The sequence below is a fragment of the Medicago truncatula genome, chromosome 5, assembly GCF_003473485.1.
Source record: "Medicago truncatula cultivar Jemalong A17 chromosome 5, MtrunA17r5.0-ANR, whole genome shotgun sequence".
Lineage (NCBI taxonomy): Eukaryota > Viridiplantae > Streptophyta > Magnoliopsida > Fabales > Fabaceae > Medicago > Medicago truncatula.
The window spans coordinates 44634717-44650383 of NC_053046.1; the positions used below are offsets into that span (position 1 = coordinate 44634717).

Consider the following 15667-nt stretch of genomic DNA (forward strand, 5'->3'; position numbering starts at 1 on the left):
GGGAGTGTGCTCCTCCTCAAGGTCTCAGGTTCGATTCTCTCTGTTGTCAATTTGGATGGGCTAATTTAGTTTCTTCAAAAAAAATAAAAAATTATTATATTGGTTTTGATGATTTTTGATTTTGTTTCTTATATTAAGGACCAGAATGGGTACATCAGTAATACCTTAAAATTCTAGGGAAAAAAAGGAAACATTACAATTAAAGATGTCTTATTTTTATTTTGTCATTTTGTGTTCGCCTTGAAGGTTTAGATTTTTTGTCCCCTCCTTCTTTGTGTTACTATAAAAATAGATCAAACACTCTATTTATTTTTCACCCAAAAACTCAACTCTCTGATATGTGCATATAAAAGGGAAAATTAAAGCTAACCGAAAATACAATTTTTTAAAAATATTTTGGAAATAAAATCAAATTTCAAATAATTGTAACGGTAACTCATGTCATTTGATAAAAAAGAGGATTATGATTGAAGTCTAGCGAACTCGCGTACATTAAACGTGGGCGCAAACCAACAAACCTGTGCACGAAAATGAAACCATATAGTGTAACAGCCCGATTTTTAGCTAGTTTTATTTTAATTACTTTTATTATGTGATTATTTGTGATTGTGTGTATTTTATTGTCATCGGGTGCATTTAAGGGGATTACCGTATTAGAATGGTATTTTGGTCATTTGGCAGGTAAGGGTAAAATGGTAATTTTTGTGAGAATTATTTTATTAATTAGTGAGAACCCTTATTTTACTAAGTTACTAGTGTAGTGATTAGTTTTTACCGTTAGTGACCGTTGGTTATATTTTACCGTTGTTAGTAATTACCGTGGAGTGTATAGAAACTTTTGAATTGTGTTAGGATGGGTTAGGCCCATTAGAATTTTGAGTTAAGCCCATTAAGGGGGATAACACTAGGGTTGTCTTAAAATGGTTATTCATTTCACAAAACAATTTTCATAGAGAGAAGGAGAGGTAGAGAGAGAAGAGGTGAAGAGAAGAGCATGAGGGTTGAAGGGAAGCTTAGGAATCAAGTGGGTGACCTAGGAGCTGAATTGAAGCAAGGGTTAGAGATAATCAACTTCAAAGGTAAGGGGGTTAGTGATTATCATAATCATGTGTAATTGCATATTCTCATGTTATATGAAAATGGATTGATGAACAATTCATGTTAAATTCGTGCTCTTGCTGTGATGTTATGTTTGTATGCATGAATTGATGTTAGTTGTATGATTGTTGGTGAAATTACATGTTCATATATGCAAAAATGATAAGTTATGAATATTGTGCTCAATTGGTGAATTTCTTCTAAGTTGTTGTTGATTTGAGATGTGAGTCTTGTTCAAATGATGTTATGAATGTTATTTGATATTATGATTGATGAATAATTGCTTGGGTTTGCATATTCATGGATTGATGATGAGGATTTGAATTGTGTTGGTGTTTTGGTGAAAATGATGAGTTAGCTCAAATGTCAAGTGTTTTCAAGTTTGATCGTGTCTTTGTGAGTCTTTTTAGTCATATTGACCTATAAACATGTTCTGGAAACACATTTGGGCATTGAGGGATCAAAATTTGGGTTTTGGGGTAAAACATGGTTCAAACCCGTGAAAAATTATGCAGAAATGATGACTGTTCGCTTAAGCGAATCGGAAGCGAGCTGTAAGCGAACAGCTGCTGTAAGTATTTCGCTTAAGCGAAGAACCGTTCGCTTAAGCGAAATGCCTTTTGACAGCATTTCTAATTTCGCGTTCTTGTGTCTTTTTCATACGTTTCTGTTTTGAATTGGACTTTGGTGTAAACATGAAAGTTGTAGATAACTTTGTTAGCTTTCTAATGGCTTTGGTTTGACGTCCAAATGATTTTTAGAACTTGAGTTATGATTAAATTACTACACATGGGTCATGTGGATTTTTGTGAAAACTTATCATAACTTTTTCTTTGAGCTGTGGAACTTTTCCAAACTTGATATTGTGTTTAATGAAGTACTTAGAGTGAATAATTGAGTATGCATTTATGTATTTGGAAATGTGAATTTGTTGATGGTTTGAGATATAATTTTGAGTGGAAAGGGTTCCAAACCCATAACTTTTTCTACAAACATGTGAAGGTTCGTTTAAAGGTTCGCTTAAGCGACCTGGTAAGCGAACATTCATAGTCTTTTCTGGGTTCAGTTCGCTTAAGCGAACTGTGAGCGAGCAAGTAAGCGAACAAAGTGAGTTGCTACTGTAACTTGTTCGCTTAAGCGAACCAGGTGGTCGCTTAAGCGAACAACTCCAGTTTCAGCCACTTTGATCTTTTGTTCCGGGTCTTTGGGGGCCAATCCGAGTTTTCTTAAATGATGTCTTAAACATGTTTAACCACTGTTAATCCTCCAAAACCTATTGGAACAATGATTGCTTGCATGTACTTGTAATTTTTGAAATGAGTCTTAACTTGTGAAATTTTGAGAATTCCAAACTTTGTCGAAAACAAATTTTGTAATCTAATAAGGCTTGCAAGTGAACCTACAGCTCATATAGACTTAGGTGATGCTTGCAAGGGTGGTCAATATCTTAATCAAAGTAAAAATGATATTTCGGGTGGGAAGTGAAAGGTTGTGAAAATGAGATTTTTCTATGAACTTAAGTTGTGCTTGGGTTAATGTTGATGATCCGAAGACGACTTAATTTCATGTATACATTGTCAGTTAAGATTGATTAATTGTTTTAACTTGTCTATGACTGTTTCGTTTCAAGTTGGTACGGTGAAGTGTTCATATGGTTAAGTGAAATTGTGTGAATGATAATGTTGAATGACATTGTTGATTATTGATAATCATGTTTATGTATGATGAATTGTAGATGTTGAATATAATATTTATCATGTGATGTTGTTTTCCCTCTTACTTGGAATATGAGAATGCTCGAATTGGTGAACTATATGTGATAGTTGATGTTGAATATCATTGTGGATTATTGATGATCATGTTGATGTGATGATGGTGAATACTATGATTATTTGTGTATGGGCATGTTTTCTTGATAATGCAATGTTGTGGAGATAATCAATATAATTGGGTGTTGTCCTATATATTGAGGTTGAGATTGTGAATTGTTGTCGCATTATCGAGTCCTTATACATATCCATGCATCATAGTCGTTGTTGCTGTAATAAAAGGGATGACTCTTTTACTTCGAGATTATTGTAAGGCAGGTGTGAGCCCTTACATACGATGTGCAAGTGGCATCGAAAGGTGACGACCTTGTTGAGATTTGGTACCACATGCATTTATGTGTCAATAAGTGCATATCATAACATGAATCTTATGTGAAATATATGATTGGTGATGAAATGAGATGAATGACTATTCATGAATATTTGTGATTGGTGATTGTGAATGAATATTTGTGAATTGATATTTGTTCCTGATACATGTGATTGGCGATTGTTCATGAAATATGATTAATGATTGTTCATGGCTTATGATTGGTGACTGTTCATGATGTATATGATTGGTGATTGTGTATGAATAACTGTGAATTGATATTTGTTCATGACACATGTGATTGGTGATTATTGATGTGAGATATTGGGGTTTGATGTAAGTATTGATGTGGGAATATTATTATTGATCAAGTGCATGATGTTTAAATTGAAATATTCATGTTATCTGTTATTTGGATTATGATAATGTAATACTTACCCCCAGTGGATCTGTTATGGACCGCCTACTTGCCTGTATGGGTGAGTAGACGTTGTGCAGGTTTAGTTGTTTGGTGAGTTCTTGTGCTTGGTGGATATCTGAAGCCTTTTCCGATATCGGTGTTTAGATGTTTAGTCGGCTCTGATCTAGGCTTGTTGTGTCGGTCTAGATTAGGTTGTTTATATTTTCCTTTGGATTATTGTTTTGTTGATGACTACCCGTATGTTTGGGTTTTGAGATTTATCTTTGGGATATGATTTATTTGCTCATGGCATGTATATATTTGATCACTCTGATTTATATTCCGCTGCGACTGTTGAGGTTTATATACATGTCTATCGGTTTTTGAAATTTTGAATAAGACGTAATCTCTATTTCTTGAATAAATGTATTATTCGCATGTTTAATTGCTTTAATAGAAATAGGAGTGTTACATATAGCAAGAAAGGTTACGTGTGATTTATTAAAGTACCAACCCGGGTCTAAAAATGAAAAATGATAAACCATGAATTTTGTCATAAAAAAAATAATCTAAAATGAATTATCTCAAATAGCAAGAAATCGACGATAGTAGAAAAAATACAAACAATCAATTATCCCAATAATAAATTGGTTCAATGGTAAGTTTGATTCATGTGTCTTATTGAAAATATTTTGTTTTGGAGAGGAGAATCTACACCATCAAATTCAAACAATGTAGATCAACTCTACATAATGCATACATGCATAACATAGCAACCTAGTTTATTTAACCCTAATAAGTCCTAACAAATAAATGAAAAATCATTGATAACGATTAATAAGTGATAAGCATAATTCATTTTATTTGTTTGTTGGTTTGCACATTATATTTCAAAGGATATCTCATACTTAAAACTTATAATGAGGATAGTGTGATATGTAATAACATTATAATCAAACGACTGCAACCAAAGTTCTTATATACACCCTCCGGTTACTAATATAAGCAAAAATTTACTTTTTAGATACATTTAATTAATGATGTATGTGACATATAATAAAGACCACATACATCATTAAATTAAGGGTTAAATATGTTTTTGGTCCCTATAAATATGTCAACTTTTCCTTTTAGTCCCTCTAAAATTTTCCTTCAACTTTTAGTCCCTATAAAGTTTTCAATCTTTACTTTTGGTCTCTCTTTTAAAGTAAACTCATATGTAGAATTAATATTATTTAATAAAATTTTTCAGAAAAATTCAAAATATTATAACAATCACTCCAAAAAAAATTCAGAATTTTTTAACAAAACATGAATTTAATATGAATTTTTATATTGTTTATGGTTAAAAATTCATATTTAATTTGTGTTTTGTTAAAAAAATCTAATTTTTTTTAGGAATTGTTTTTAGAATATTTGACACATTTCTGCATAATTTTATTAAAAAATACAAAAATTAAATTAAAAATAGGGATCAAAAGTAGTGATTGAAAATTTTATAGGGACTAAAAGTTGAAGGAAAATTTTAGAGGGACTAAAACGAAAAGTTGACATATTTATAGGGACCAAAAACATATTTAACCCTTAAATTAATGTATCTAAAAAGTGAATTTTTGCTTATATTAGTGACCGGAGGGTATATGTAAGAAAGCAAAATAGAATATGAAGAAAAAATATCAATTAAGTGAATTGGTAAGTAATTCATATATCAATTAACTTTTCTTTGATTCTATACATATAAGGGTAATTCATACAAAATTAAGCTCTTGATACTTAAATGAATAGTAACGTATCCACAAATATATAATGGTATACCCATAAGGTTAGGAAAAAACCAATACATATAATATTTAGTTTCATAACACATCAAAAGATTATGGCATATCAAAGTATAAGAATATGATAGCTAGTTTCACCCATATGCTTATAAAAGGAGAGAAACCCTTTGCTTAAAAATCCCATAAAAAAAATAAAAAAAACTTCTCCATACATTACTAAGTATATTTTGATACTTTTAAAAGCTTGCATCAAATCAAGGAAATTAGCATACTTCTGAAAAAGAGACGGAAGAAACGATGTGGTGGAAAGTTCATGCAAATTTAGCCTATTTATAGGACAATTAGAGAGGTAGTTATGTTAAGTCAACTTTTTTGTAGTAATTAGATTTTAATGAAAATGAATATACATTAAAATCACATCATGTGACAATTTCAAGTCAACACAATTCTCTCTCAATAATATTCTGCCACACAATTTTATAATAATTTTTATTAAAATTTTGCTGCACTTTTTTTCTTTAAAGTCATTTTCACCAATATTTGACTACGCGTTTTTCTAATACTAGTATAGTGACCCGTGCCAGCACGGGGAAATAAATTTTTTTTTTGATCATATGTATAGATTTTATATTTTGTTATCTTAAAGTTATAATTGTGGTTATAATTTAAATTCGATATGAAAACAATATAATCTTAATTTTGTATATATTTTGAAAAATTTAAACATTGCATATAACGATAAAAATATTTGGATTATTATACTTGTACTAATTATTTGTAGTATAAGATGCACTCATTGTTAAACTTAGCATATGTAATTTTCTTGCAAAAATACACCGACGTACTGTGTAATAATATTTGTTGACAAAACGTATTTTATTAATCATAAAAACTAAAAAATATGTATTTTTTATATAATAGTCATTGTCACATGCATACACGTAGTCGGTAAATGCAAACGTTTAACTTTTTACGGGTGTGTATAAATATAGTTCGGGCCACAGAAACGTCGATTGTTATTTGTTGTTAATTTTTACAAAACTAATGGTCTAATGTAAATATTGTATTTTAGGGTAACAACGATGTAAAAAAAAAGGTACCGCGGATTGTTAAACCTGAAAAGTGCATGAATTAATAGTCAATGGCAGGAGGATCTGCTTATATAGAAATTGCATGTCTATAATGACCAGTACGCCTTACAGAGAAATTAAAAATAAAACGACTTCCAAACAATAGACAACTTTGGTTTTATAAATTATAGCAACAACAATTCTAAAACATAACCAATGATCATACTTTTTGAAAAACTTCACGATACACAACATTTGTGGTCTCCTTGCAAACATTATTATCTTCATCCAGGATGAGCAGCTTCAGACCTTTTCTTGAAGTTACTCGAGAGACAGCGACATAGAGTTGTCCATGCGTGAACACAGGCTTAGGAAGATAAACCCCCACTCGAGATAAAGATTGACCCTGACTTTTATTTATTGTCATTGCAAAACAAAGCGTCAATAGAAATTGTGTTAGGAGTTCGTAGTAGACACATCCTAAAAAGTAAAAACATATGAGCACCCATTGTACTCTCTAATTATGTACCATTTTACTTATTAAAATTCAAACATTTAAATGTTCAATTGTCATTCCCTTTTCTTTTGATAATACTTTTTTTTATTATGATTTAATGCGCACTATGATTATAGCAATCAATTCATTTTTTTTAATGATATTCTTAATAAAAAAACTATAATAAAAACACTAAAATGGAAATTTCCACAACTTCAATTTAAAATTTGAGGTAGACCATATATTTTTCGGGTTCAGGTATGCTCCATTTACCTAAAGCTCAATTTAGTCTATTTAGGCTTTGGATGCAAGACATGTGGCAAAACAAAGATTAAGGGCTGAGATTTCTTTAATAAAAAAAAAAACAAATCAGTGTCCCTCAGCTTATGTTACATATTCTACTACTCTCCCATCTCTTATCATCACCGTCCACCTCCACCTACCACCACACAGTCACCCATCACTGTCATCCTTCCCCTTTTAATATCAATTAATCATCAATGATAATTTTAAAACATGGAACAGCTTGTTTAATTCATCATTCACGCATCAATTTTTGTAATTGGTGATGAATATTCCCTTAAACACATCAAAACATTGTTATTTTCTTCATCATTGTCAAAATCAATTGCTACGGTTGAGAAGACATCAAACAGTAGTCGCGGTTGAGAAGAATAAACTAATTTATTTCAAAAGATGAGAAGAACAAACTAATTTATTTTGAGCGGTGGTTCAGCGGTGACAGCGATGAAGACATTAAACAACAACGATGACGGCGACATAGTGGAGGTTGTCGGTGAGGGGGAGAGGAAGAGTGGTGGTTGTGGGGGAAGAAGGGAACGTGAGAAGAAGAAACTAATTTATTTTAATTTAATAAAGAATACTTGTAGTCTTGTATTTTATTTTAAATCTCAGCCTTTAAACTTTATTTTGCCACATGTCCTCCATCCAAAATATAAATGGACTAAATGGAGCATTAGGTAAATGGAGCATACCTGAACTCATATTTTTCTCCCGTTTCAATTTTAAATTAGCAACCACATAATATAAAAAAATTATTTCTCCATACTTTGATTTATTCTTATTTGTTTTAAGAAACTCTCTGATTTATGCTTTGGATTACCAAGAACTTGGTTGGTTTGATGATTTTTTTTAAGGATTATTTAATTATCAATTGGTTACCGAGAATAGTAGAAACCTGAACTAAAAATGTGATGAACAGATATAGCGAGTAATTGAAGAAACATGAAAAAGAACTACAAATTATGAGATCTAACCGAACACAAATTACTGTTTAGTTTGAGTTGTTCAACAATGTAAAATTAATCCTAATGGATGACATGAGGATCAAGAGTAAGACACAAATAAGAGAATGAGACCTGACTATATATTCTTGAGTAATTTAAAATATTCCGTGAATTTGTTTTGTGATTGGAGCATTTAAAAGTTTATACGATTTGTTTATCTTTAATGCAATTGATTTATGAGTCTTATTTTTTATTTTTTAAGTGTATTGAGTCTTATTTTTGAAAAAATAAAAGAGAGTTTTTTTTATGATGAATTAAAGGTTATTCAAAGGTGATTGGCTAAAAAAGGAAAATTTATTGTATATTATTTAAAGCATATCATGAATTTATTTTTTAAAATAATCTTGATTGGAGCATGGCAAAGTTTCTAAAATTTGTTTACATTTAATGCAATTAACCTATGTGTTTTATTATTGAACAAAGAAAAGAGAATTGTTTTTATGCTGACTTGAAGGAGATCGACTACAGAAAATGATAAATATTTGAATTAATAATATATATCTCGTACATTAATACATATACAACTATAAAAATGTAAAGATTCATTAAAATATAGAATTTTACACAAAAAGAATATACAACTTTAATCAATTTTGTAGGATATACAACTGCACACTTTTTTTCTTATGAGAAATCACTCTAGTATATAACTTCTATCTTTGAATGAATATATGACTTAAAAAATAGAACAAATCAATGAAATTTAATCAATACCAAAGATTAATTGGTTAAAGAACAACCCACGTATACAACCCGTTGCTAAAGAAGAAGAAACGAACAAAAAAAGAGGGGAAAATATTCCACATTAATCAAATAAAAAAAAGAATTGATAAACGATATGAAAATAATATAAATTTTGTTGGGATCTATGTACCGGAACGAATTCTTTTGATCTTTAAAATGTAAATAGATCCTAACTAAAATACAAATTTGTGATCTCCCCTTTAAACATGAATTTTTTCACCCTAACCGTGTTCTTTTTCATAAGCTTGAATCTTTTCACCCTAAAAAAACAAAACACCTTGGTTAGAAACATGATAAGAACACAAAAAACAGCAATACTTAAACTACTATTAATGATTATAATCCGAACTGCATCAGCACAGAGGCAGAAGCCCTCTGTTTTGGCACATTTAGCCACCTGTTTAAGCCTTTGACCATATGTTCAAACAGAAAATTGAATTCATAACATAACAATAAACAACACAACATAATTTTCAAACATGCAAACATTAATCAAACATAAAAATAAAATTATCCAAATGTTACATAACTAAAAGTTATCCAAATTATTCAAACATAACATAACATAATTAAAAATTACAATAATCCCGATATCACTACACCTCCAGCACCCCTTCCACCGTAAACATTTTGCCTACGACGGTAAACCTTCTCACCGTAAATCTCTCTAAATACTTCCTCCAAATGTTGTCGTGCCACAGACCCTTGCTGCACCTCACCACTGGACATAACAACATACACATGGTCTCTGATACGGCCCAACCTTCCCCCCAGCTCTAAGTACCCATGCTTTTCATCCTCCTCAACAGCAATCTCATCAATGGCCTCCCGCTCTGGTGGCCTCAGCACCGGAACCTTCTGTTTGGAAGAATCATGCGTGGATGAGAGACTTGATAAAACCATTTAATGTATCCCTCTTCTGCCTCCACACCATGCGGTGCACGGTTACCCAACTGCTGAGTTGGCAGCGCATAATCAAGAGAACGCTGAAAGCGGAGGGTGACATCCCCTAAGGTCTTCTAGAGAGGTGCACTCTCGCATGGATGTCTCGGGATGGTCTGAATGTACCCAAACTGACGAAGCACCCACTCCGGTAGATATCTCACCATGCAGTTACCATATCTGAGCCATCCAGAGTAAAGGTTGATCCACTCAAAAGGATATATCTGACAGTGCTCTTCATATGGGGCCATGACAACGCTTGCCAGATTCAGCACATCTAGATGGTCTATGTATGAGTTTGTTGTAGACAAACCCACCCGTGGTGCAAAAAACATGGCGTGTGGATGCTGATCATCCCGATATCCACCCCACGCATCCTTGCTGCTTATACCCCTGAAGTGTTGATACACCCAATCCTGTAACAAAGACAACCACATATAAATATATAAACAATAAACACTTACAGCTGAAAAAACAAACATAATTATTTATTTATACGTGCAACAAAGTCAAGTATCCTAACAACTGACTGCAATTCCAATGGGCAGCATGGTTAAGCTCCCTATACAAGTGAGATAGTGCCGCAGCTCCCAATGAAAAACCAGCAATAACCTCCAGGTCTCTAAAGTACCTCAGATAGACAACATTCACATAGGTGACACTCTTGTCAGTGAAGAGTGTGATCCCCACCAAGTACATCAAATATATGCGGAGAGCTTGGTCCGACAACTTCTGCACCTCCTCCTCCATACGACCTTCATTATCAGCCTCAAATTGCTGCAAAAGACGCTCCTTGAAAATCCTCCTCAAGTAGCTAAATCGTGCATGTGCACCTTTGGTCTCATTCACCCCATCAAGAGCATCTCCCGGAGAAGACCCCAAATACCTTATCTTCATCTCCACCGCATTGTCTCTTGTAATAGTTTCGTGGGACAGAAGCATGCCATTAATTTGGAGATGCAACAAACATGACACATCATCAAGTGTCATTGTCATCTCCCCAAACGGAAGATGGAAGCTTGAAATCTCCTCATGCCACCTCTCCACAAATGCAGAAATCAAGTTGTGGTCAATTTGAATGTAGCTTGTATCATGAAGCCAAGAAAGGCCGGTGGCACTCAGTCCATCATGCCACCATTGTGCGTTCATGATAGGTCTGATATCGTCATCATGCATCAAGTCAATCTTCTTCCCGTTGTTGATGCATTTTAAATTGGCTCGCCACTGTAAAAAATTAAAAACAAAACATTAACATCAGTTTCACAAAGATTAACAACGGTTTACGATCATTAAAGTTTCACATTACTGAGATCTTCTCTATTTAAAAAATAAAAGGAGATTGTCATTATGAAAGATATATATATAAAAAAAAGTGGTTAATGATGAGTTTTATTATTAAATAGATTCCACTATCATTAATTATTTTAATGATTTTGTGTCTTTATTTTCAAGATCCTAGCTCATATTTTTATGCATTTATAGGAATTGTATATATTTTTATGCATTCAAGTTAAGTAAGTTTAGTTTGTCAAAAAAAAAAAAGTTAAGTTTAGAATTTGTTATTTCTAATATAATACGCTATTTATACCTTCGTTACTTGTGTTATTGAGGCACCAATAAACATGGCCCTTTTTTCAAACACATGTTCTATCAAATGACCTGCTCATTTACTCGGAAGCTATATATCTTTGCCTATATAGTTTTATGTTATCCCTTGATATCTACTCCCTTTCCTCTGTTCCGTCCCTCTATGTAAACCCCCTTTATATTTTTTATATTTCTTAAAAAAAGTTGTTAGTATAATTAATGTGTCAGTTTTGTATGTTAATATTATCAAACTATCTTTTGTTTGTATGTGTATTAAATTTGATTTTTCAAATTTCAAGACAAGTTAGTGGTATTAATTCGGGATATGTTTAGGAAAAAATTATAAATACATCATGTAATTTGAAAAGGTGTTTACATTGAGAGACAAAAATAAAGTCAATTGGGTGTTTACATATAGGGACTGAGGGAGTATGTGATTTCAACTTTTATGGCTTAGTCTTCAACATTCATGACTTTCTAAAGCACTCCCTCCATCCCAAATTGTAAGCAAAAAAGAAAATACACTTATTAAGAAAATTAAAACATAAGAACTTGAAATATAGTTTTTTGTGTTTTCTTTGTCATAAGTTTTATAGGAATATGTAAAAACAATTTTCATTTACTATTGGTTAAGAAGAAAATAAAAGAGAGAGAAAATTGAATGTAATTTACATTTAATTCTATGAGATTAAACAAAAGTTTTTCTTAAAAAAGATTGTTTTTTAAAAAAACAATATTAAATAGGATAAATGTTAATGTATTTTGCTTACATTTTGAGAAAAAAAAATTAAGTTTTTTTTGCTTGTATTTTGGGACGGATAGAGTACATATGAAAATCATAGTTGAGATACAATTTTAGACTATATCAACCAATAAAAAAGTCTAATTTTAGAAATAACTATTAAGATTTTGTCAATTCATTAAGTTAAATAGTGTAGTAAATACAACACATTTCAACAATAAGATAGAAACAAAACACTTGTATTTTCACTAAAATAAAGTTTGTCATGAGACTAAATAAATTCTCATACAATATAACTTGAAATCAAACAGAAAATAGATTCATTATTTTCTCATCAATAGCTACTCAATGTTATAGTTGAAGTTTGGAGTAAAGATTGTGATGCTTTGATTAGCCTGACAAACAAAGATCCTGTTCTAGCCTTGGATGTGAAAATACTATCAATGGTTATCACTTATCAATGTTGCTTATACTATATATGGTGAATAAGAGTATCTAAAACTACTAAGATCAGACAGCAAACCAACCAGATCCTACTCTTGTTACTTTTGACAATCTTTATATCAGTTTGTTTAAAATCCAAAATGAAAATTTGGGATTCTAATATAGAGCTATAAGTACAAGATACAATACAATCAACTAACTAGAGGCATGCATATCAAATCCACAAATTTCATTGCTAGCTACTTGAGTTCAAGGAAAATACAAAATGAACAACCAATAGCCTCTCCATTAATTCATTCACATATAAATAGGATTCATTCATTAATTTGCACCCCTAACTTCCACGGTTCTGTTAGTGGCAGCTTGAATTCCCTGCAACCTTTCCAAAACATCCCTCATGGATGGACGCAGTTTGGGCTCAGGTGCAAGGCAACTTATAGCAAGCTTAGCTATAGGAAGTGCAGCTTTGATTGGATACTTATCTCCCAATTGTGGATCCATAACCTTCTTCAATTTTTTTCTATCTTGTAATTCTGGTTTGATCCAGTCTGTTAGAATGTGACGGCCGCTTGGACGGTTGAGATCAACTGCTCGTAGACCTGTGAGTATCTCGACCAAAACAACTCCAAACCCATAGACATCACTCTTTACATATAGATGACCTGCATAGTGCATAGATTTCAATTTCAAAGAGTTGTATGAATTTGATTTTGCAGTTAAAAACAATGAAGAGATGGAGTGCATATATACCTGTTTGCATATATTCAGGAGCTGCATAACCAGGTGTTCCCATCACTGTTGTTGACAAATGGGATTGACTAGCAGAAGGACCCAGCTTAGCAAGTCCAAAATCTGATATCTTGGCATTATAGGACTGCAATCAGCATGAAAATTCAATTAAAGTTATAAATAAACCATGAAGAATTGGATCTTAATAATAATAATAGGTAGAAGACTGACCCCATCGAGCAATATATTGGATGCCTTAAAATCTCTGTAAATAATTTCTCTATCGGAAGTATGTAAGAAGGAAAGGCCACAAGCAGCGCCAATTGCTATCTTAAGTCTGAGGTCCCAAGGAAGTGGTTGAACAGCAGCACCTCTTCCAAAGAGGTGATTCTCCAAACTGCCCCTCTGCATGTATTCATAGACAAGAAGAAGCTCTGTTTCCTCATAACAGTAACCCAACAGCTTAACAAGGTTAGGATGATAAAGGCGTCCCAGAAAATGTATTTCTGACTGCACAAATTACCAAACCATTAGTTGTATTAACCTAGGAGGAGGAGGAGGAGAAGGAGAAGTAAGTAAAGTTAAATGAATTACCTGCCATTCCTCGAAGCCTTGGTAGCCTTCAGTGTTTAACTTTTTGACGGCAACGGTAGTTCCACTGGAATTCCTGGAAGATTCAAGCCATCCCTTGTAAACTTTACCAAAACCACCTTCTCCAAGGAGATTATCAAGTCTGAAATTCTTGGTAGCAGTCTTCAATTCAGCAAAAGTGAAGACCCTAAGATTAGAAGTAGGTAAGATCTGACCACCAATTGAATAATCAGAGACGGAGGAGAAGTTGCTTCTGTTTATGGAGGAGGAGGAGGAGGACATGTTACTACTGCTTCCAGAAGAAGTAGTAAAAGTAGTAGTTGTTGCAGTAGAAGAAGTGATAGTACTATTAGTACCGTAGCTGCCACTGGAGGCCGCTTGGGAATAAGATATCCCTGCAGGTGTAACTTGATTTGATACAGACATATATATATACTGTTAGAATCAAGAAATTGAAGAAGAAGAAGAAGAAGTTAAATTATTATTATTATTACTTACCGGTTCCAGTTGGAATTGGATTGTTAGGTGTCGAACTCCAGCAAATCCCCATTGGAATGAAAGCTGTGAGTATGCAAATGAAGGAAGGAAGAAAGGAAGAGCTTTGCCTTAGAGTTTTTGTTTCAATTAGTCAATCAATCAATGAATCTAACCATTTTTCCTTTTCCTTTTTGTTGAGCACACATACTTTTGCTGCTTTTGTTCAATAATTATTGAAGTTAACTTTCTTCGTCTGTCTACCACTAATTCTTTCTTTGCTCGATTTAGTAGTATGCCGTATGTATGTATGTATGTATGCGTGTGTAGTATGTGTACGACTACTAGTTTTTATTTTTAACAAACAAACATAACAAAATAATGATTTGTTTTGTTGAATGAATAAACGAATGAATAGAAAGTCACATGTGGAATGGAACAAGTCAGTCATACTATTAGGAGAAATTAAGAGGAAAGCCTACCATTACCATCCACTCTCTCTCTCTCTCTCTCTCTCTCTTCAGCGGTAAAAGTCAACTTTAGTTAGTCTATGAGTCAAGGTCAGACATTAGAATTTGAATCAAACGCAAACGCAAACGCAACCTCTCTCTATGCCTCTATCTTTATTCAAACACAACACACCACGGGATGTGGGGACCACTACCACCAATATTAGAAAAGACTCGTTTTAGTCGTGATCCAGATCAAATTGTCGTATCCGAATATTATTATTACTCCGTATTTATAATCTAATTAAAATACTACTACTAGAATAGAATAATTTTATTAAGTTTAGGATTCGGAATTCTCATTTCATAGAAATTGAAATACAAGTCCCTCGTCATTTCTACGACAGAGACTTGGATTTGCTTGCAGCTACAGCCTACAGAGCATCCCCACTCAATTTTTCTTTAACTAACACTTATGTTTAAAATATTTCCATTTGCTTGACCTTTCTTTCTTTCAGGATTCATTTTTTCCGTCAAAACGTGTGAACTCAACCGTGTCTATCAAGAGTCAATGGATTCACTTTATACCAAAGAATTCAGTGCACAATTTTTTATTTTGCTATGATTTTTGTTTAGTATTAACACATTATGAATGTAAACATTATTTTACCCAACCA

The 15667-nt window shown here is 32.5% G+C and overlaps 1 protein-coding gene across 1 annotated transcript; it reads right to left on the bottom strand.

The window, feature by feature from the left end:
- Positions 1-12750: 12750 nt before the first annotated feature.
- Positions 12751-14881, bottom strand: LOC11430234 (probable serine/threonine-protein kinase PIX13). The gene is made up of 5 exons (XM_003618066.4): positions 14566-14881; positions 14071-14474; positions 13708-13986; positions 13498-13621; positions 12751-13409 (listed from the first exon to the last, which is right to left on the bottom strand). The coding sequence occupies exons 1-5, from the start codon at positions 14615-14617 to the stop codon at positions 13069-13071; spliced, it is 1200 nt and encodes a 399-aa protein (XP_003618114.1). The 5' UTR covers positions 14618-14881; the 3' UTR covers positions 12751-13068.
- Positions 14882-15667: the final 786 nt, after the last annotated feature.